The 23,942-nt window shown below is 39.1% G+C and overlaps 1 protein-coding gene and 1 pseudogene across 3 annotated transcripts in view; both read left to right on the forward strand.

Moving 5' to 3' along the window:
• The first annotated feature begins 4,711 nt into the window (after positions 1-4,711).
• Positions 4,712-5,328, forward strand: LOC119519458 (annotated as a pseudogene).
• A 7,490-nt stretch (positions 5,329-12,818) lies between these two features.
• Positions 12,819-23,942, forward strand: part of EIF2B3 (eukaryotic translation initiation factor 2B subunit gamma) — a 222,993-nt gene continuing 211,869 nt past the window's right edge. For all 3 annotated transcript variants that reach the window (XM_037827384.1, XM_037827385.1, XM_037827386.1), the window contains exons 1-2: positions 12,819-12,875; positions 16,893-17,049. In XM_037827384.1, the coding sequence (XP_037683312.1) occupies positions 16,902-17,049 (148 nt within the window). In that variant the 5' untranslated portion in view covers positions 12,819-12,875; positions 16,893-16,901. The remainder of the gene's footprint in view (positions 12,876-16,892; positions 17,050-23,942) is intronic.

Below are 23,942 nucleotides of genomic sequence, written 5' to 3' on the forward strand. Positions count from 1 at the left end.
CTCTGATCTTTTGATTTGGGTGTTTGGGTCTGGGTTATCCATATCGTCTGGTGTTTTCATATACTTTAAACTTTTCTGTTGTTTTTGTCCTCTTGGCATTTGCTTAACTTGATAGGGTTCTTTTAGGATATGTATGCTAATTCAGAGACTTCTCTCTAATTTTTCAGATCTACAGCATGGTGGTGTACACTTTCTCTAACTAACCAGCAGATGGTGTCTGCGAGCCACCTATTGCCCTCATGCCAGTTCTCCCCAACTTTGTCTTTGTGGTGTGAGGGGGTCTGATTCTTGTGGGGTCCAATTGGTGCATCAGTTTTGCATCTGTAGTTAGTGCTGTCCACCCTGAATGTGGGGTGTGTGTCTGAGCAGTTGGGAGTGAGGGGGGCTTTAACAATCAAACCTCTCAGTGTTCCTGGAGATTTAAGGCTGTTCCAAGAGTCTACACCTTCAGTTTGGTCTTGCTACAGATTGTCTCTGCCACTGTGCCAGTTTGAATGTATTGTGTCCCCCAAATGCCATTATCTTTGTGGTCTTGTGTGGGGCAGACGTTTTGGTGATGGTTGGATTTGCTTGGAATGTGCCCCACCCAGCAGTGGGCAATGATTCTGATGAGATGTTCCCATGGAGGCGTGGCCCCGCCCATTCAGGGTGGGCCCTTATCAGTGGAGCTATATAAATGAGCTGACTCGGGGGGAAGAAAAGGAGTGCAGCTGGGAGTGATGTTTTGAAGAGAAGCAAGCTTGCTAGAAAGGAACGTCCTGGGAGAAAGCTGTTTTGAGGCCGGAGCTTTGGAGCAGACGCCAGCTGCCTTCCTAGCTAACAGAGGTTTTCCGGACACCACTGGCAGTCCTCCAGTGAAGGTACCCGATTGCTGAGGTGTTACTTTGGATGCTTTGTGGCCTTAAGACTGTAACTGTGTAGTGAAATAAACCCCCGTTTTATAAAGGCCTGTCCATCTCTGGTGTTTTGCATTCTGCAGCATTAGCAAACTAAGACAGCCACTGACCCACAAGTCCTTGGTATTGGTGTATGGACCCTGGGATTTCCAAGTGGGTCCCTCTTCCAAGTCATGCCCTTCTAGGGCCTCTGCTGAGGGAAGGCTGTGCTACATCACAAGTGCACACTGTCCCTCAAGGGAAGTTCTGGGCCGCCGGGCCATGTAGGGGCATTCCCAGCCTGCTGAAAGGATGGCTGAATGGGGTGTGCCAATCTCCCACCTTTTGCACTGCTCTGCCCCCCTGCTTTGGGACAACTAGCTGCAGGTGTGCGAAAGGCCACTGTCCACGCCAGACACTGCAGCATGTGCGTGCGTTGCTAGAAACACTTCCCATCACACTGGGTTTCCTGGCACAGCTCTGGGCTGTGGTGCCGGCACTGGGCAGGAGCGTTCCCAGCCCTCTGGGAAGATGGCTGCAAGGGATGTGGTTTCTCTCCCCTTTTGGCTAACCCCTGCCTGCCTTGCTCTGAGACAATTAGCAGCAGGTACGCGAAAGGCTATTGTCCATGCCAGATACTGAGGCATACTCACAGGTTGTGGAGACGCCATTCTTGCCGCGCTTCCCTGTGCGGTCCCCACTGCCACATCTGCAGCCACTTTGGGGCTTTTAAAAAGAATTAGTCTGACTCCAAACACCAACCCACAGCTTCCCCACACCATAGCATGGTTGCCAGACATTTAGCAGGCCCGCTCACTCACCCCGGAATGCAGACTCCCAGCCTCACCAAGTGCATGGTCCCTGCAGATCCAGCAGACCCTGTCCAGCTGGTGCATCGCTGGAACTGGTGTTCTGGGTGACCCTCTGGCCTTTATCTAGTATTTTTCACAGAGGCATTTTTTTGCCCTGTCTCTCCTAACCACCATCTTCCAGAGGTCTGGATCCACAGTTTTACTTACAGATTTTATGCTGTAATCTCAGACATTCCTCCCAATTCAGGTTGGTGTATGATGAGTGGACAGTCATGTTTGTCCCCCTGCAATTATTCTGGCTTATTTACTAGTTGCTTCTGGTTTTTTTTAAGTTGTTCCAGGGGGACTACTTGGCTTCCATTCCTCTCTATGCTGTCATTTTAGATCCTCCGGTGCAAGCTGATCTTGATAAGAAGGCTGAACTGTGAAGGAGATGCAAAGCCAATTTGCAGAGTCTGTAAAAGTTATTTTTTGCATTGGTTTGTTTGGTTCTATTAGCTCCTGGAACTCAAGTATATCTTTGCTAGAAACAAACTCAAAAACATACTAAATCCCAAAGTTAACACTTTAAAATATTGAGATGTACATTGTGCCACAAAAGATTACAATACCAAAAAATGGAACAGGAAATGATGGCCCATCAAAATGAAGAGGAAAAAAAATCCAGAAATGATCCACTAAGAAGACTGTGGATATGCCAAAGACTTTAAAAAACGATCCTCAGTATGTTCAAGGAGATGTGGAAAATACAGAAAAAGAACAAAAGGATACCAGGAAAACAATGAATGAACAATATGAGACTCTCAATAAAAAGAGAGAAATTTTAAAAAGGAACCAAACAGTACTATGGGAATTGAAAACCATAATACTTGAAATGAAAAATCCCCTAGACAGTTTCCATAACAGACTGGAGCTAGCAGAAGAAAGAATCAGTGAACTTGAAGGCAAGACAATTGAAATTATTCAGGCTGAAGATCAAAAGAAAAAAAAATTAGAAAAAGTGAAATTAGCCTAAAATAACTATGAGACACCATCAAGCATACCACATACACATATGAGAGTACCAGAAGGAGAAGAAAGAGAGAAAAGGGCAGAAGACTATTCAAAGAAATAATGACAGAAAATTTCCCAAACTAAACAAAAGACATGAATATGAACATCCAAGAAGCCCTGTTTACACCAAACAGGGTAAACTTGAAGAGACATGTACCCAGCCACATAGTAGTCAAACTGTTGAATGCAAAGAACAAGAAGAGAGTTTTGAAAGCTGCAAGAGGAAAGCAACATTATTATGTACAAGGGAGTCCAAATAAGATTAAGTGCTTATTTCTCATCAGAAACCACAGATACAAGAAGGCAGTGGGTTGAAATACTTAAAGTGCTGAGAAAAAAAAAAACAATTTCCAATGAGGAATTTTATATTCAGTGAGACTCGCAAAAACAAGAGAGAGATTAAGGCATTCCCAGATAAAAGCTGAGTAAGTTAGTCACCACTAGAGCTGCTCTACAGGCAATACTAAAGGGTGTTCTTTAGACTGAAATGAAAAGATACTAGAAAGTGTATTGAAGCAACAGAAAGTCCTCTGGCAAAGGTAACCACATGGGTAATTAAAATGACAATACTATTGTATTATTCTTTTTGGCATGTAACTCAACTTTTTACTTCCTACAGGTTATAAAATGCAAATGCATAAATAGTAATGATAAATCTATGGTTTAGGAAATACGATGTATAAAGTTATAATTTGTAATAAGTACAACAAAATTTGGGGGTAAAGGGGTATAGGAACAGGGTAGATGCATGCTCTTCAAGTTATGGTGTTATCAAATCAAATATGATTGTTATAGAGTTAGGAGGTTGAATTTTAGCCCCATGGTAATCACAAAGAAAAATATTAAAATATGTACCAAAGGAAATAAGATGGACTCAAAATGGTACAATACAAAAAAAATCAAATAAATCTGAAGATAGGAATTACAGAAGAATTGAAGAATGAAAATAGGTATACTCATAAACACCATGTAGCAAAACGGCATAAGAATGTCCTGCATTATCAGTAGTGACTTTAAATGTCAATAGAACAAACTATCCAGTCCAAAGGCAGAGACTGATAGAATGGATAAAAATGCTGCTTATAAGAGACTCACCTTAAATTCAAAACACAGGTAGGCTGAAAGTGAAAGGACAGAAAAAAATACCATTCAAATAGTAACCAAAAGAGAGCTGGGGTATACTAAATAAAAATTTTAAAAAGAGAGAGAGAGAGCTGGGGTAGTTACACTAATATCAGACAAAATAGACTTTACAATACAAACCATTAAGAAGGGCAAAGAGGGTCACTATATACTGCCTAAGGGATCAATTCAACAATAAGACATAAAAATTATATATGTACCTAATAAGAGCCCCAAAATAGAGTAAGTAATAAGGAAATAGAACACTTGAATGATACTATAAACCAATTAGACCTAACAGACATATATAGAACACTTCACCCAATAGCAGCAGAATACACATTCTTCTCTAGTGCACATGGATGATTCTCTAGGATAGATCATATCTTAGGTCTCAAAACAAGCCTCATAAATTTAAAATTTTCAAAATCAAACAATGTATATTCTCCAACCACAATGGAATGAAGTTAGTTATCAATAACAGGGAAACCTGGAAAATTCACAAATTTGTGGAAATTAAACAAAACATAAACAACCAATGGGTCAAAAAAGAAATCATAAGGGAAATTAGGAAATATCTTGACATCAACGAAAATGCAAATACAAAATGCTAAAATTTATAGGATGCAGCAAAGGCAGTTCTGAGAGGGAAATTAATAGCTCTAGATGCTTACGTTAAAGAAGAAGAGTGATTTTTTTTTTCTGTCAACCAAACAGCCGATTGGAGATGGGAGCCAACCAGGGCTCCATTGGAGATATATATCTTTTACGTTAAAATTCAGCAAAGACCCAACATCTTTTTAGAGAGGCAATCCTAAGCACCACTCACAAAACTTTCTGATGGTATTTCATGACAATGGATGGTGACAGTTCTACAACAGATGCTTCTCAACTAGGGATTTCTGCAGACTATATTGGAGGAAGTCATTATGTTATACAGCCTCATGATGATACTGAGGACAGCCTGAATGATCATGAAGACACAAATGACTCAAAAGAAAGTTTTCGAGAACAAGATATTTATCTTCCAATTGCAGATGTGGCAAGAATAATGAAAAAAATGCCATACCTCAAACAGGAAAGATTGCAAAGGATGCCAAAGATTGTATTCAAGAACCTGTGAGTTCATCAGCTTTATAACAGCTGAAGCAAGTGAAAGATGCCATTAAGAGAAACGGAAGACTATCAATGGAGAGGATATTCTCTTGCCATGTCTACCTTAGGCATTGACAGTTATGTAGAACCTCTGAAGTTATACCTTCAGAAATTCAAAGAGGCCATGGAAGGAGAGAAAGGAATTGGAGGAATGGTTACAGCTACAGAGGGACTAAGTGAAGAGCTGACAGAGGAGGCATTTCCTAACCAGTCACCAGAGGCTTAATAACTGCTGATAGTCAACAACTAAATGTTTTGGTTTCTACAACATCATAGAGATTTATGGTGTTCAACAAATTCAGTTTTCATGATCTGAAGAAATGATGGAATAGAGTGTAGAGAAGCAGAAGAGGCTGTATAATTCTGGAATAAAGACATTAGAAGAAAATGACTCATTGGAAAGATGTCTCTGTGTATATTAAGTAGCTGTAATGTAGCTTCCTGATGCTTGACTAATTGAGGTGTTAATTCTGACTTGAGAATCTTTTTCATGAATGATTTTAAAGAAAAATTTGGATTTTAAAGGTATTAAAATATTTTTGCTTTGTGTGAAAGTTTGTTGCTGTATGACTTTTGTATGCATTGTATATTGCAATTTAATACTGTCAGAGATTTGTAGACAGTTTCTTATTTTCATATAGAATCATGTTACTTTTGTAATTCAAGTAAACAGCTGTATTAATTAATGATGTTTGCCCTTTTAATAAAATATAAAGGCAGAGTTCATTTTGAATGCAAGTTGCCTTTAATATAAATTTGAGCTTGTCTTGAAAACCTAGCTAGAATTTTAGCTTTTGATGTATTTATTAAAAGTAAATTTTGGGGGGATGAAACATTCATATCTTAAGCAGCCCCATTTTGTTTAAAAAACATAATTGAAAAATTAAGTGTGAATGCAGAAGCAAATATTGTCTGCCATATTAATGGTAACAGTATTTATACTGTTCATTGCACCTGTTAAATAGTCTTAGTTATTGGACCTTTTTGTTAAGACTGCATTTGCTTTTGAGTTACATTATTATGAGTATTGAATTCATATAAGTTAATGTAATCCTAGTGCTCTTGAAATAGTGCCCCTTTCATTTTGTATATGATTTTTTTCAAAGTTTATTTCAAATACTATAGTATTGTCTTCTAGAAGAGGAATTTTATAGTCTGATGACAGATGTCCTCATTTAACCTTTTTAATTGAAATGTCAAGTTTCCCATTTACTATGGAACCAGGAAACATCAGACATTGTGTATACAGACTGTTTGCAAGGGTGAATGAATGAAATGAAGAACTGTGAGTGCAATGAATGGTGTGAAACAGAAGCCGCCAAATTCTAGTATGCTGCCTTGATCTTTGCAATAAACTAAATTTAGATAATGAAAAAAAGAGAATGATCTCAAATCAGAGACCTAACCTCACAAGTGGAGGATCTAGAAAAAGATGAGCAAACTAAACCCAAAACAAGCATAAATCTGAAAATAACAAAGATTTGAGTGGAGATAAATGACAGAGTATTTAAAAAAACAGTGGAGAGAATCAACAAAACCAAGAGCTGGTTCTTTGAAAAGATCAATAAAATAAGCAAACCCTTAGCTAGACTGACAAAGAAGAGAGGAAATGCAAACAACTAGAATTAGAAATGAAAGGGTGTATATTACTACCAACCCCGAAGTAATAAAAAGGATTATAAGAGCATTCTACAAACAACCTTACTCCAACAAATTAGATAACCTAGGTGAAATGGACAAACTCCTAGAAACACACAAATTATCTACACTGATTCAAGAAGAAATAGAAGATCTCAACAGATCAATAACAAATAAAGAGATTGAATGAGTAATAAAAAAAACCTCCCAGCTAAGAAAAGTTCAGGACTTCACAGGTGAATTATACTAAACATTCCAAAAAGAATTAATACCAGTCCTGCTCAGACTCTTTCACAAAATTGAAGAGAAGGGAAAACTTCTCAACTCATTCTATGAGGACAGCATTACCCTAATACCAAATCCAGATAAAGATACCACAGGAAAAAAAATCACAGACCAATACCACTTATAAATACAGATACAAATCCTCCAAAAAACACTAGCAAACAAAATACAATAGCACATTAAAAGATTTACACACCATGATTAAGTGGGATTTATCCCAGGCATGCAAGGATGGTTCCACATAAGAAAACCATTCAATATAATACACCACATTAATAGAATGAAGAAAAATAAAGTTCATCTCAATTGATGCAGAAAACTCATTTGACAAAATCCAGCAGCCCTTCTTGTTAAAAAGTGCTAAAAAAACTCGGAATAGAAGGAAATTTCTTCAACACAATAAAGGGCATATACTAAAAACCACCACTAACGTCATGCTCAATGGTGAAAAACTGAAGCTTGCCCTCTAAGATCCGGAATAAGACAGGATGCCCACTGTCACCACTGTTATTCAACATTGTCCTGGAAGTTGTAGCCAGAGGAATTAGGCTGAAAAAGAAATAAAAGACATCCAAATCAGAAAGGAAGAAGTAAAACTTTCACTGTTTGCAGATGACATGATCAAATATATAGAAAGTCCAGAAAAATATACAACAAAGATACTAGAACTAATAAACAAGTTCAAAGTGGTGAATTACAAGGTCAAAGAGCAAAAGTCAAGTATTTCCATACATTAGGTCATGAACAATCTGAAGAGTAAATTAAGAAAAAAATTCCATTTATAATGGCAACTATCTAGGAATAAATTTAACCAAGGATGTTAAGGACTTATAAATGGAAAATTACAAAACATTACTAAAAGAAAAAAAAAAAAAGAGGACCTAAATAAATAGGACATACCATACTCATGGATTGTAAGACTAAATAATATCAAGATGTGAATTCTATACAAAGCAATATACAGATTGAATGTGATACCAATCAAAATTCCAACAGCCTTCTTTGCAGAAATAACAAAGCCACGCATAAAGTTTATATGGAAGAATAAGGGTCACAAATAGCCAAAACTATCTTTGAAAAGATGGACAAAGTTGGAGGATTCACACTTTCCGATTTTAAAACTTACTACAAAGCTACAGTAGTTGAAACAGCATGCTACTGGCACAAGGACAGACTTATAGACCAATGGAATCAAATTGAGGGTTCCAAAATAGACTCTTACATCTATGGCCAACTGATTTTTGACAAGGGTATCAAATTCACTCATTTGGGAAAGACTAGTCTCTTCAAAAATTGGTGCTGGGAAAACTGGATATCCTTATGCAAAGAAGAAAATGTAGGGAAGCATCTTCAGGACCTTGTGTTAGGCAATATTTTCTTAGACTTCACAGCAAAAGCATGAGCAACAGAAGAATAAATAGATCAATGGAACTTCATCAGTATTAAAAACATGTATCAAAGGTCTTCATCATGAAAGTAAAAAGACAACTTACAGAATGAGAGAAAATATTTGGAAACCACATATCTGTTAAGAGTTTGATATTCGGAATTTATAAAGAAGTCTTACATCTCAACATCACAAAGACAATCTAATTTAAAAATGGGCCAATGACTTGAATAGACATTTCTCCAAAGAAGATACACATATGGCCAAAAAGTACATGAAAAGATGTTCAACATCATTAGCTATTAGGGAAATGCAAATCAAAACCAGAACATGATACCATTTCACACTAACTAGAATGGCTACTACTAAGAGAACAGAAATTACAAGTATTGGAGAGGATGTGGAGATATAGGAACATCATTCACTGCTGGTAGGAATGTAAAATGGTACAGCCACGGTAGAAGTTTAGCAGTTCCTCAGACAGTTAAGTATAGAATTACCACTTCTAAGTAGATACCCAAAGGAATTGAAAGCAGGGACTTTAACAGATATTTGCACACTGATGATTGTAGCAGCATTATTCACAATTGCCAAAAGATGGACATAACCCAAATGTCCATCACCAGATGAATGGATAAACAAAATATGGTGTATACATATGATGCAATATTATTCAGCAGGAAGAATGAATGAAGTCCTGAAGCACATGACAACATGGATGAAGTTTGAGGACATCGGGTTAAGTGAAATAAGGCAGACACAGAAGGACAAATATTGTATACTCTCATTGGTATGAAATAATTAAAAGAAGTAAATTCATAGAGCCAGAAATTAGAAAACAGTTTTCCAGGGGCTGGTAGGGAATTGGGAGTTAATTTTTAATTGGCAAAGAGTTTCAGTTTGGAGGGATTCAAAAGTTTTGGCAATGTTAGCGATGGTAACACAACACTGTGAATGTAATCAACACCACTGAATCATATATCTGAATGTGGTTAAAAAGGGAAAGTTTAGTTGGTGTATATGTTGCTAGAATATAAATGAAAAAAGAAAAAAACTGTTATTCCAGTTTGTTAATGTTGCCATTTTGCAAAACATCAGAAATGGATTAGCTTTTATAAAGGGGGTTTATTTGGTCACAAAGTTACAGTCTTAAGTACATAAAGTGTCCAAGGTAAGGCATCAACAATAGGGTACCTTTAATGAAGGATGGCCATTGGCGTCTGGAAAAACCTCTGTTAGCTGGGAAGGCATGTGGCTGGCGTCTGCTCTGGAGTTCTGCTTTCAAAATGGCTTTCTCCAAGGATGTTCCTCTCTAGGCATCTGGAGGTGTTTTCTTAGTTTCTTCCAGGCAAACTCTGGACTAGCAAAGTCTACTTTCAATGTCTGTCTCCAAAATGTCTGTCTCAACTGCAGCTGTACTCCTTCTGTCTGTGAACTCTTTTATAGAACTCCAGTGATTTAAGGAGACCCACCCTGAATGGGTGGGGTAACACCTCCATGGAAATTATCCAATCAAAGTTCTCCCCGACAGCTGATTGAGTCACATCTCCATGGAAACACTCAATCAATAGGTTCCAACGTAATCAACACTAATACATCTGCCCCCACAAGATTGCATCAAAGAACATGGCGTTTTGGGGGACACACTACATCTAAACTGACACAACCATCATAGGACTGTACAACACAAACATTGCACCCTAATGTAAACTATGGACTATATTAATAGCATGGTTATAATAATCTTTTCTCATTAATTGTCACAAAGGTACCACACTAATGCAAAATGTTAAAATGGGATCAGATATATTAGAATTTTGTATTTTCTGCATGATCTTTCAATTTGAAGCCAACTCATGCTCTTTGTGTGAGTCCCTGTTCCTGGTTCTAGAAGGAGCAAAGTAACCCCATGCACATACTGGGGTATATTTATGTCTGTGCCAATACATCTGATGGCAGTCTAAGGACTGAACCAGGACACTTGCCTCTGGCTCACCAACCCAGAACTTGCCCTGCACACAGAAGCTACCTGTGGGCAGCTAAATCATTATAAAAAACAACCAAATTGAAGTGGACTGGGGCATAGAATTACCTACTTTAAGACTACTTATTAGGGAGAAGAGGGAGCATTGGGACCTCTATAAATTAGGGAATTCCTAATGCCACAGGCATATACCCAGGACAAGATGCATGCTCAGGAAAGAATGGAGAGGACCCTGCACCTTCCCTTTGGTCTGTTCTTCAGGTCCACTGATAGGAGGGCTAACTTCTGAAGGAGAGCACCAGACAATGGGGCCAATCTGCACACTGTGAAAGGTATTTTTTGCATCTGTTTGTTTTTGCTAGCTCCTGACATTCAAGGAAATTTTTGTCGTATCACTAACTGGATACTAACTTAAGAAACAGATACCTCAAGACCTAAATTCCAGACTCAACACATTAAAATATTAAAATTTACAGTGTGCAAAAGAAGATTACAAGGTATGTAAAGAAACAAGATATGATGGCTCATGCAAAGGAACATATGGACTTCAGTTAATAACATAACTATAATAATATTGGTTCATCAATTATAACAAATGTACGACACTAATGCAAAATGTTAATAATGGGGAAAACTGTGTGTAGGGGAGGGTATATGGGAATTCTATACTTTCTGCATGATTTTTCTGTAAACCTACAACTTCTCTAAAAGAAAGTTGTTAAATAAACTGAAGTATCTCAACTACTGTCTTCAACAACTTGAGGAGAAAGCCCTCTAGTTCCCTGAAAACATTTGCTAATTTAAACATGAGCATTTAAAATGGATGATAAGTATAAGGCTGAATTCTATTCCTTCCTCATAACTAGTTCTTACCTCATAATTATGTTCTAAGTCCCAAGTCTTCTGCTTCTCCCAAGGAGAGAGAGAATCTTGCCACAGAAGGAAGAGGTAGCCAAGTTTTAGGCCTCTCATGTCTCCCTCATCAACACACTCTATGTTACATTTGGGTTAAAATGAATAATTATTCAATAATTCATCCAGTATCCTAAAGTAAAGTAGAGGCAGGGCAGGGGTGGGCTGATTTTATGGATATGAGCATTGGGGTTTTTTGCTTGTTTGTTTTAGCAGAATGTAAGCCAAGCTCCTTTTCTTCTGGCTGAAAATATAGGAAAAATTACAAGTCCTATCTTTCTCCTTGACTGCTGTATCCCCAGTGCCTAGCATTTAAGACACAGCTAGACACATATACTCACTCAATAAATACTGTTGAATGAAGTCAAATTCCTTTATTTTTATTACAGAAACTTTTCCTCCTAGTTGGCAGGGAGCTAAAGCAACTCGCAAGATTTAGGAGATGGATAGAAAAAGAAGAGGCCTCCAAAAGATTACCATGAGATTGGAAGAGTATGTGGGGAGGAAAAAATGGCCATTGTTCCAGTTATCTACCGATGCATTACAAACCACCCCAAAACTTAGTGCTTAAAACAATTATTTTATTATCTCTCACAGTTGTGGCGGTTGTCTAGACTCAGGAGGTCTGGGGTCCTCATGCAATTGCAGCCTCTTATGTGGTCTCCTTTCTTCTAGGGAGTCTATTCTCAACGGAACAACCAGAGTGACTCTTTAAAAACCTAAGTTATATCATGTCCTCTACTCAACAATCTTTGGTAGCTTCCTGTTTCACTCACAACAAAATGAAAAGTCCTCATAATGGCCTAAAATCCTCACAGGATTTGAATTATCCACACGACCCCTCCCCCCATCCCTGTCCACCTCTCATTATTTCTCTGACCTCCTCTACTACCCTTCATTCTCCCCCTGGCTTACTCCACTTCAGCCACTGGCCTCCTTGCTGCTCTGTGAAGATGCCGTTACACTCACTCAGGGCCTTCGCAGTTGCTGGCCTCTCTGCTTAGAATGCTCTTCCCCAGAATATCTGCCTGACTCACTCTCTTTAAGCCATTATTCAGTCACCTTCCCAGTGAGGCCTTCACTGACCCCTTCCCCCTCTCCTCTGATGGCTAAATTTGGATACTTTCCATACCAGAATATTCTGGTTCAGAACACCGGCTTGAGATGCCACATTAGCGACGTCAGACACATAGGAAGCCCTGGAAACCCCTGGAGTGCAAAGGCATTCAGTGATTTCTTCACCGGTAGCCAAAAATTACAGCTCCCAATGAATGAGCACTCTTTCCAGACAGTGGTTTCGGAGCCAGGTCATAAAATGGGAACTTCTTGAGGGAATAGACTGACTTGTCCCATCTGGGTGTTTGGCGTCGTGCCCTGGCGCAGAAGGCGGTAGTTCCATAGCGTGGCGCGAACCCAGATACCCGGAGGTTCCCTCGGCTGTCCCCCCTCCGCCAGTCGGGATCCGCACTGGGCGCCTGGCAGGCCAGGCGCGTCCCCTCCGTCATCCGTTGCTCGGCGCTCGTCCTTTATCCGAGGGCTTGCCCGGCAAGTCCCATCGATCGGCTCGGCCATCGCGCGCCGGCGCTATTGGGCTGTCAGTCAGAGGCGGCGTGGGGAGTGCTGGGAGCTGTTGCAGCGTGCCGGGAGCTGAGGTAAACCTGGGGCTTCTGCGCTCCAGGCCGCACTAGAGGCGGCTGGTGGGTTGAGCAGCGCGGCGCGGGTCGCCCGGCCCAGCTTCACCTGAGGGAGGCGGGCTCTGTGAGCCGGGCCAGGGTGGGCCCAAATGGGTAGGCGCGGGTGCAGAACCCAGGGACCGCAAGAACGGGCCCTACCCGGCCGTGGGTCCATGTGTCCGAACTAGAAGGGAGCTCGGAGAGAATCCGAGTTAACCTCCTCGTGCAGCAGATGGAAAAACTGAGTTTCAGGGAAGGAAGTGTCTGCTCGAAGTCACAGCGAGTGAGCACCAGACCCCGGTCAGACGCCGTTAAAACACAGTGCCTGAACTCTTTCCATTTCAGCCCTTCATTCATTTATTCAACCAACCTTGAGTGTTGTAGGTGCAGGGCAGTGAAATACAAAGAGGGATAAAACCAAGTCCCTCCTCTCGGGCAGCATTCTTGAGGACGAGAGACCAATTATGGTAAAATGTTTTATCTGTTTGCAACAGAACGCCGTAAGTGCTATGACGGAGGCATGTTTGGGATGCTGTGGACACCCCTTCTAGAGCTTGGAAGGGCTAGTGAAGAGACTCGTCGCCTTGAACCCAGAGTCATGTCAGTGTTACTGAGGCATTTTACACAGTTGGCCTGGTATCGTGGTTGGTTATGCTCTCCAGAGACTATAACTTCATTGAAACCAGAAATCTCAGAGATCCTGGCAACCTGGGTTCTAATGCCCCTTCTGCACCTGTTTGAGCGTGACTCTTATGGGGGTTGGTGTGAGGATTACAGATCCTCTTCCACAAACATAGTTTGAGTGCCTGGCATTTGATAGTTTGTTTTAGGTACTGGGACTACGGTGATGACTAACCCACAAGTACATGGAGGAGTGGAAGCGCCTAGGGGAAAAGAGTCACTTCTATGGAGAGCAAGTAGGGTAGGTGGGAAGGGTTAGGAATGGCTTTGTAGGCAAGATGACTCTTGAAATGAGTCTTAAAAGTTTAATAGGTGATTACTAGTCTCAGGAGAAGGGCAACCTAGGAAGCAAGTGAAGCAATGCAGAGATCAGAATTTTGAAACAGCATGGTTCAGTTGGCGTTTCAGAAGGCTTTCTGTGATCTGCTTCTGTTCAATATCAAACACATATACAGTGCTTGCCATGTTGTGGATATTATTTTGTATACTTTAAATAGATTAACTCATTTAATCTTTGTAACAGTTTTGTGAGGTAGGAACTATAAATATCCCATCTTTTAAATGAAGGAAACTGAGGCATGGAAAAATTGTGTAGCTTGTCCTAATTCACTCAGCTAATAAATGGTACAGCAGGAATTCAGACCCAGACAGTGTGGCTCTAGAGTCTGTGTGCTTAACCACTAGGATGTACTAGTAGCCTGCCCACCTTCTCACTTTCCCCACTGTTTCCCCACCTCCTCGCTCAAACCAACTGCTTGCCAGGGTGTTTCATGATTTGGTGCCTGGGTTCATATTTCTTCCTCTGCTTGGATTGCTCTTTTCCTCTACACCAGCATTTCTGTCCATCTATCCAATATCTACTCATCTAAGTTCAGCACCGGTGTCACTTCTAAAACCCTTTGCTATCAACCCGAATAAAACTAATCACTTTTTTCTTTGGATTGCCACTGTCCCTGTAGCGTTTTATTTCTCTCTTTTATTTATGTTTGCTTCCCACCACAGCTCCTTAAAATGAGGGATGTTTTACTTGTCTGTGTAATCTCTGGCACCTAGCAAAATTGTGGGTACCTGGTAGGTGCTGAATAAATGTTAATTGAATGAATGAAGTTTTATATGAGAGTGGAGTGGAGTGTGCTATGTAAGCCCAGAGTGTTTTTGTCTGAGAAGATCAGGGAAGGCATTCAGGAGAAACGATGTCCATGCTCAATTGTCAGTGAGGAACAAGGAGTTAGTGGGAGAAAAGACAGGAAGGAAGAAGGGTGTTCTAAGCAGAGGAAACATGTAGAGAGGACTAAAAGCATAAGAACATGGTGAGGTCATGATGTATCTGCTTGCCTTTCCTTTGGTCAGGGCTGCAGAAAACGCGTAAGTATAGGGCCAGTTTTAGTGCAGTAGGTCTTGGGTGCTTCTTAGAATATTCTTGGATCATACGACACTTGGCTGCTGATGCTATGAGCGTCGCAGTTTTATCATTGTTTGGATGCCCAGTATTTAGTATAGTGCTGTAAATATTTATGAAAGTAAACGGTAAGACGTGATTTCTCTGGCTATGGACTGCATGCAGAGCTGTTGGTATGAGAGGAAGGAGGCCTACTGAGGTGCAACTTGGAGCCTTTACCTCACAGAATTGTGAATGTTAGACTTGAATGCAATTGAGTCCTGTGGCTTTCAAATCCTGCTTTGTGGAATTACTAAAGTTTCAGGAAGGGGCCTCAGTGGCCCGGAGTAGAAGAAATCAATTGGGCAGTGTTTCAGGTTCCCTCTTTGGCATTCCTCTATAGATCCACTCTTACTCTCAACCAGAGAGCACTCTGATTTTATTATTTTACACACTGGGCTTCCTAGTAATGTTTTTGTTTGAAGAAAGAGTTCCCTATTTTATACATGAGGAACTGAGGACTCTTGACAGTTTTAAAGATCACATTCCAGGGCACACCACTATAAGTTGCAGAACCAGAATTCATAGTTAGGTCTTTGAATCTGAGAGTCCAGTTCTCTTTTCAGAATAATGTCAGATGTTTTTTAGTGCCAAATTGAAGTTAAATTCTGTACCACACTAATGCAAATGTTAATAATAGGGGAAATTGTATATGTGGGAGGGAATATAAGGGAACTCTGCTGTTTTGTGTAATTTTCTGTAAACCTATAACTGCTCTAAAAATTAAAGGTGGTGTTTTTGTTTTGTTTTGTTTGTTTGTTTTTAAAGCTGTTAAATACCAGGAAATAACAAAACAAAGAAACAAAAAAATTGAAGTTAAATTCCAGTCTCAGGCAATGCTTGCTGGGATCAAAATTACCATACCTTAAGTTGTGCATGTTCTATAAGAGTCTTCACTTTGCGCCTTGGGGTAGTCTAGGTTTAAGTGCTGCAGATTAGATATTGATGTAAGGGGCCCAAGGACTGATCATAATTGTGATAAAAGATAGCATTATTTGCCAATATGGTGTTAAATAAATTCCTTTTTCTGAATGTTGTATTTCATACTTGTATTGGAAAGGACACATTATTCATAAGTCAAAGATGAGTAGTTTTAATTTAAATTAATAAGGATTTATGACCTTTTACATTGGCTCAGTTCTGTGGTAGCTGCTGTAAAGAGATGCTTTTGAAAGTCAGCCAGGTTCATTTAGTACCTTGAGTTAGAAAAAAGAGAACTAACAATTTGGATTGTTTCTGCAATTGATTCTGCAAATCTAGGTTAACAGACAAGCCCCCATTGTGTTTACAGTGATATTTTCTTAGTTGGGGGTAATGAGAAGGTGGGAGCAGATGGCTGAGTTTTGGGGGCAATCTTGAGTAATTTCATACTTTTCAGAAACATAACATGCTTGTGTCTCGTATTAATTCTAATTTGAAGTTTTTAAATTTGTCCAGGAATAAGGACTCAAATATCAGAAGTTGTCTACTTGGTAAACTCTTCTTCAAGAGTGAGCTTAGATTATCCCTTCACAGTTTGCTTACTGCATCTTGGATATCTCTTTGCCATAGCAAAGTGTATTCTAATTTACTGAATTTGTCTTCTTTATTTGTGAGCAACTCAAGAGCAAGGGCCAGAGTTTTTCATTCAATTCTTCCCCCACTCCCCAATGATGGAGCTAAGGGTATGTATCAGTGAGTAACAGAACATGATAAAGGAGATGTTTATACTTCAGTTAAGGAATCTTTCTCACTCCCATTACCAGAGTTGGAAGTGATGCATTTGACATAAGTGAGCATCAGTAACCTAAATAGAAATTGGATTAGAACCAAGTGTACTTTGATTTTTGTTACATCTTTTTTCTTCCCATTAATTGTTTCTTTCACTATGCTTTCAGTTTGTAAAAATGGAATTTCAAGCCGTAGTGATGGCAGTTGGAGGGGGATCTCGGATGACAGACCTGACTTCCAGCATTCCCAAACCTCTGCTTCCAGTTGGGAATAAACCTTTAATTTGGTACCCATTGAACCTGCTTGAGCGTGTTGGATTTGAAGGTGAGTTATGGCAATGAGATGCTCTCATAAAACTTTTGGGATGTTTGAACCCTGTGATTTGTCAGCATTATGAGGATGAATGAGAGGCAACTAGGACTCAAAGCTGGCTGGATACTGGCCTCTTTAAATTTGGAACATAGGAATATTCTATTGATGTTTGAAAGAGGTTGAGAAGATAGTGTTAAGTGCTAATATTATAGAACTGGCCTCCACAATGACCCAAGACAAGCCCTATAAGAATATCAGAAAGAGCAGATTGGTAATCCATGTGTCTTGTAGTCAGTACTTACTGAGAATCTTTTATGTGTCAAGTAATACATTAAACACTGGGGTACAGAATTGAAAAGACCTCTCAGGCCCTGACTTCCATGACCTTAAAGTATAGTGGGGAAGAATGGGTTTAGGGATGAAGGACCAGGGTTAGGCTGAGAAAGGGGCTGATGAGAATGGGGGAGGCAATGAGTTAATCATGGTTGGAGATGGGATCATTACATTATAATATTTGTGTATATTTTGAAATAAAAAGTTTAAAAAAAAACCCATGCAAATGTTAAAGCAAAAAAAAAAAAAAAAAAGTATAGTGGGGAGAGAGACATAGAAACACACCAACATTGTGTAATGTGATAAAATTTATAACAGAGATACTTTATAAGTGCTTGAGAATATAGAGAATGTTACTATTTCTACTTGAGGGAATCTGGGAAGGCTTTACAGAGTATCTGACCCTTCAGATGAGTCTTAAAAAAGGTAGATTCCTGGATTGACCAGTGTTGAGAGAGCATTCAATGCAGAAGTAATAACATATGTAGAGGTACAGATGCATGATCAGGATAGTATGTCCTGGAAGTTGCTATTCATCCTATGTGGCTGGAGTATAAAGTATAAGAGGGAGGAGTAGAGGTAGTGAGAGATAAGCAGAGGTTATATTGTGAAGGGCCTTGTATTCCATATGAGGAATTTAAATTTTTTACTGAAAGCAATAGGAAACCAGTGAAATAAAGATATAATATGGTTAGATTTGTCTTTTCATTATTATAAGTCTTTTGCATTTTTATGTAAATTTTTAAATCAGCTTATCAGTTTCTACAGAAAGACTGCTGGGATTGCATTGAATCTGTAGCTCAGTATGGGGAGAATTCACATCTTAACAATATTGGGTCTTCTGATACATGGACATAGTATATTTCTCCATTTATTCAGGTATTCTTTAATTTCTCTCAGCTGTGTTTTTTTTTTTTTACATTTTTTATTGTGCAATATAGCATATAGCAGAAAAGTAATAAATTTTCAAAGTACAGTTTAACAAGCAGTTATAGAGCAAATTTCAAGGTATGGTATAGATTACAGTTTCATAATTTCAGATGTTTCCTTCTAGCTGTCTAACACATTAGAGACTAAAAAGAAATATCTATATAATGATTCAGTAGTTGTAATCAGTTTTTAAGTCCTATCTTCTCTGTTACAGCTCCTCCCTTTCATTTGATCATTCTCTTAAACGTCAGGGTTATTTAGGCAATGACCATTCTAACTTCTTCATGTTGAAAAGGGTGTTGACATTATGGAGTAGTGGGATACAACTGGTTGATGTTCTTGGAGATACTGGGATTTCAGGACTTACCTGGCATAGGAACAATCTGGAGGTTTTAAGTTTCTGAGAAATAAACTTAGTGAGTGAAATTTTCAGAGTCTCAGAAAGAGCCCTGGGTATTTGTTAGGGTTTTCGGGAATACTGTTGGTTGAGGCTTGGACGTACCATGGCAATTTGCAATATCTAGCTGAAGCTTGCATAAGGGTGACCTCCAGAATAGCCTCTCTATTTGAAATCTCTTAGCCCCTGAAACCATATTTTGTTACATTTCTTTTCCCCCTTTTGGTCAAGAAGGCATTTATCAATCCCACATTGCCAGGGCAAGGTTCACCCCCAGGAGTCATGTCCCATGTTGCAGGGAGACTTACACCCCTGGAAGTCGTGTCCCACGTAGAAGGGAGGGTGATGAGTTTATTTGCAGAGTCAGGCTTAGAGAGAGAGAGGCCGCATCTGAGCAACAAAAGAGGTTTCTGGAAGTGACTCTTAGGCATAATTATAGGTATGCTTAGCTTCCCCTTGCAGAAATAAATTTTGTAAGAGCAGGCCTCAAGAATGAGGGCATGGCTTATTAAATTGGGAGTCCCTAATGCTTAAGAGTGTATCCAGAATTTCCCAGATAAGGAAGTTTAATAGTTCCATATTTTTTCTCCAGTCCCTCAAGGGACTTTGCAAATAGTATTTTTTTTTATTAAATTCAGTTTTATTGAAATACATTCACACACCATACAATCATCCATGATATATAATCCACTGTCCACAGTATGATAACATAGTTATGTGTTCATCACCACAATCTGTCTCTGAACATTTTCCTTACATCAGAAAGAACCAGAACAAGAATAAAAAATAAAAGTGAAAAAAAACACCCAAATCATCCCCCCATCCCACCCCATTTGTCCTTTAGTTTTTATCCCCATTCCTCCACTCATCCATACACTAGATAAAGGGGGTGTGATCCACAAGGTCTTCACAATCACACTGTCACCCCTTGTAATCTACATTATTATATAATTGTCTTCAGGAGTCCAGACTGCTGGGTTGGAGTTTGGTAGTTTCAGGTATTTACTTCTAGCTATTCCAATACATTAAAGCCTAAGAGGTGTTATCTATATAGTGCATAAGAATGTCCACCAGAGTGACCTCTCGACTCCATTTGGAATCTCTCAGCCACTGAAACTATTTCGTCTCATTTTGCATCCCCCTTTTGGTCAAGAAGATACTCTCAGTCCCACGATGCCGGGTCCACATTCAACCCCGGGAGTCATACTCTGCGTTGCCAGGGAGATTTACACCCCTGGGAGTCAGGTCCCACGTAGGCAGGAGGGCAGCGAGTTCACCTGTCGAGATGGCTCAGTTAGAGAGAGAGAGAGCCACATCTGAGCAACAAAGAGGTACTCAGGGGGAGACTCTTAGGCACCATTACATACAAGTTTAGACTCTCCTTTGTGGTAATGAGCTTCATAAGGGCAAGTCCCATGCTCGAGGGCTCAGCACATCAAACCGCCAGTCCCGATGTTTGTGACAACATATGCTAGGGGATCAGCATCTCAAAGTTTAGAGATAGGCCTTACACTTCAGGGATAGAGTTAACTGCTGTGAGAGCTTACAATCTAGGGACTATTACAATTATTGTGTCCACGTTGGGCTATGTTCTAAGATTCAATTCTGAGTTTACACATTGTAGTTAGTCCATATTGGTGACGCATCATCCCTCTCACCATGTTTTCTCCAACACTTTTACTCCTATATATATATTTTCCTACAATTTTATAGAGTTATATTCACATACCATACATTTATCCACAGTGTACAATCAGTTGTTCATGGTATCATCATAAAGTTGTACACTTATCACCACAATCAGCATTTGAACATACTTATTACTACAAGAAAAATTTTTTTTTTTGTTTTTTGTTTTTTTTTTTAGCAATAAGAAAAAATGATAAAAAGAAAAATAACATGTCATACAATACAATATACTACTAAGGACAGCAAATAACACCACTACCAAGAATCTCATATTACTCCCCTATATCCCCTTCTCATATACATTTAGCATTGGCGTATTGCCTTTGTTACATTTAATGGAGGTATATTACAATGTTACTGTTGACCATAGACTCCAGTTTGCTTTGATTATGTTTTTTCCTGAATACCATCCCTTTTTCAAATTTCTACATGGTTGACATCATTTGCTTTCCCACATGCAAAAACATTTTTATATTTGTATATTTAGTAACAGTCATTGGCCACTCCAGTTTTTGCCACGTTATACAGTCCCAGTCTTTATCATCTATCTTTACCTCTGGTGTCATACATTCTCCTATCCCACCTCTTTCAGCTTTACTCACAGACATCTTTGTTCAGTGTATTTACAATACTGTGCTACCATCACACAGTATTATCCTGTCTATTTCTGGATCTATGCAATCAATCCTAAACATTCTGTAGTCCTTCAGCATCAAATGGCTGATCTCTGCCCTCTTTCTATCTCCTGGTCGCCTGTGTTGTCAGCTTTTAACTCCCAAAGTTTGTTCATTAATGTCTGTTCATATTAGTGAGACCATACAGAATCTGTCCTTTTGTTTCTGGCTAACTTCACTCAACATAATGTCCTCAAGGTTCATCCACATTATTACATGATCCATGTCTTTGTTCTGTCTTACAGCTGCATAATATTCCTTCATGTGTATATACCACAGTTTGTTTATCCACTCGTTCTTTGATGGACATTTGGGCTGTTTCCATCTCTTGGCAATTGTGAATAATGCTGCAATAAACATTGGTTTACAAATGTCTGTTTGTGTCTTAAGTTTCAGTTCCTCTGAGTATATACCCAGCAATGAAATAGCTGGGTCATATGGCAAATCTATATTTAGCTTCCTGAGGAACCTCCATACTGTCTTCCAGAGTGGTTGCACCATTCTACATTCCCACGAACAATGAATGAGTGTGCCTCTTTCTCCACATCCTCTCCAGCACTTGTCATTTTCTGTTTTTTGGATAATGGCCATTCTGGTAGGTGTAAGATGATATCTCATTGTGGTTTTGATTTGCATTTCCTTAATAGCCAGTGAAGTTGAGCATTTTTTCATATGCTTTTGAGCCATTTGTATTTCCTCTTCAGAAAAATGTCTGTTCATGTCTTTTGCCCATTTTTTAATTGGATTGTTTGTCTTTCTGTTATTGAGATGCAGGATTCCTTTATATATTCGGGATATTAAACCCTTATCTGATATGTGGTTTCCAAATATCATCTCCCATTGTGTAGGTTGCCTTTTTACTTTTCTGACAAAGTCCTTTGATGTACAAAAGTGTTTAATTTTGAGGAGATCCCATTTGTCTATTTGTTCTTTGGTTGCTCGTGCCTTGGGTGTGAGGTCTAAGAAACCACCTCCTTTCACAAGATCTTTAAGATATTGCCCTACATTTTCTTCTAAGAGTTTTATGGTCTTGGTGCTAATGTTTAGGTCTTTGATCCACTTTGAGTTAATTTTGGTATAAGGTGTGAGATGGACATCCTCTTTCATTCTTTTGGAAATGGATATCCAGTTCTCCAAACACCATTTATTGAACAGGCTGCTCTTTCCCAGTTGCTTCGGCTTCACTGCCTTATCAAAGATCAGTTGTCCATAGATGTGAGGGTCTACTTCTGAACACTCAATTCTATTCCATTGATCAGTATATCTGTCCTTATGCCAGTACCATGCTGTTTTGAGCACTGTAGCTTTGTAATATGCTTCAAAGTCAGGTAGTGTGAGACCTCCCACTTCACTCCTCTTTCTCAAGACATTTTTGGCTATTCGGGGCACCTTACCCTTCCAAATAAATTTAGTTATTGGTTTTTTCTATTTCTGTAAAGTAAGTTGTTGGGATTTGAATTGGTATTGCATTGAATCTGTAAATCAGTTTAGGTAAAATTGCCATCTTAACTATATTTAGTCTTCCAATCCATGAACATGGTATGTTCTTCCATTTTTTCAGGTCTTGTTCAATTTCTTTTTGCAGTTTCTTATAGTTTTCTATGTAAAGGTCTTTTGTGTCCTTGGTTAAGTTTATTCCTAAATACTTGATTCTTTTGGTTGCTATTGTAAATGGGATTTTTTTCTTGATTTCCTCCTCTTGTTGCACATTACTTGTGTATAGGAACACTACAGATTTTTGCGTGTTGATCTTGTAGCCTGCTATTTTGCTGTATTCATTGACTAGTTCTAGTAGCTTTGCTGTAGATTTTTCTGGATTTCCTACATATAGAATCATGTCATCTGCAAATAGTGAAAGTTTTACTTCTTCCTCTCCAATTTGGATGCCTTTTATTTCTTTTTCTTGCCTAATTGCTCTAGCTAGAACTTCCAGCACAATGTTGAATAGCAATGGTGATAGTGGGCATCCCTGTCTTGTTCCTGATCTTAGAGGAAAAGCTTTCAGTCTCTCCCCATTGAGTGTGATGTTAGCTGTGGGTTTTTCATATATTGCCTTTATCATATTGAAAAAGTTCCCTTCTATTCCTATCCTTTGAAGTGTTTTCATCAGGAAAGGATGTTGAATTTTGTCAAATGCCTTTTCTGCATCAATCGAGATGATTGTGTGGTTCTTCTGCTTTGATTTATTGATGTGGTGTATTACATTAATTGATTTTCTTGTGTTGAACCAGCCTTGCATACCTGGAATAAATCCCACCTGGTCGTGGTGTATAATTCTTTTAATGTGCTGCTGGATTCGATTTGCGAGTATTTTGTTGAGGATTTTTGCATCTATATTCATTAAAGAAATTGGTCTATAATTTTCTTTTTTTGTAGTATCTTTGCCTGGTTTTGGTATTAGCGTGATGATGGCTTCATAGAAAGAGTTAGGTAGCTTTCCCTCTTCTTCAGTTTTTTTGAAGAGATTGAGCAGGATTGGTACTAATTCGTTCTTGAATGCTTGGTAGAATTCACATGTGAAACCATCTGGTCCTGGGCTTTTCCTTTTTGGGAGCTTTTTGATGACTGACTCAATCTCTTTACTTGTGATTGGTTTGTTGAGGTCATCTATTTCTTCTTGAGTTAATGTTGGTTGTTTATGCTTTTCTAGGAAGTTGTCCATTTCATCTAAGTTGTCTAGTTTATTAGCATATAGTTGCTCACAGTATCTTCTCATTATCTCCTTAATTTCTGCAGGGTCGGTAGTTATATTTCCTTTCCCATTTCTGATTGCATTTATTTGCATCTGCTCTCTCTTTTTGTTTGTTAGCCTAGCCAGTGGTCCATCGATTTTATTGATTTTCTCAAAGAACCAACTTCTGGTTTTGTTGATTCTCTCTATT

Source organism: Choloepus didactylus, chromosome 2 (assembly GCF_015220235.1).
Source record: "Choloepus didactylus isolate mChoDid1 chromosome 2, mChoDid1.pri, whole genome shotgun sequence".
Classification (NCBI taxonomy): domain Eukaryota; kingdom Metazoa; phylum Chordata; class Mammalia; order Pilosa; family Megalonychidae; genus Choloepus; species Choloepus didactylus.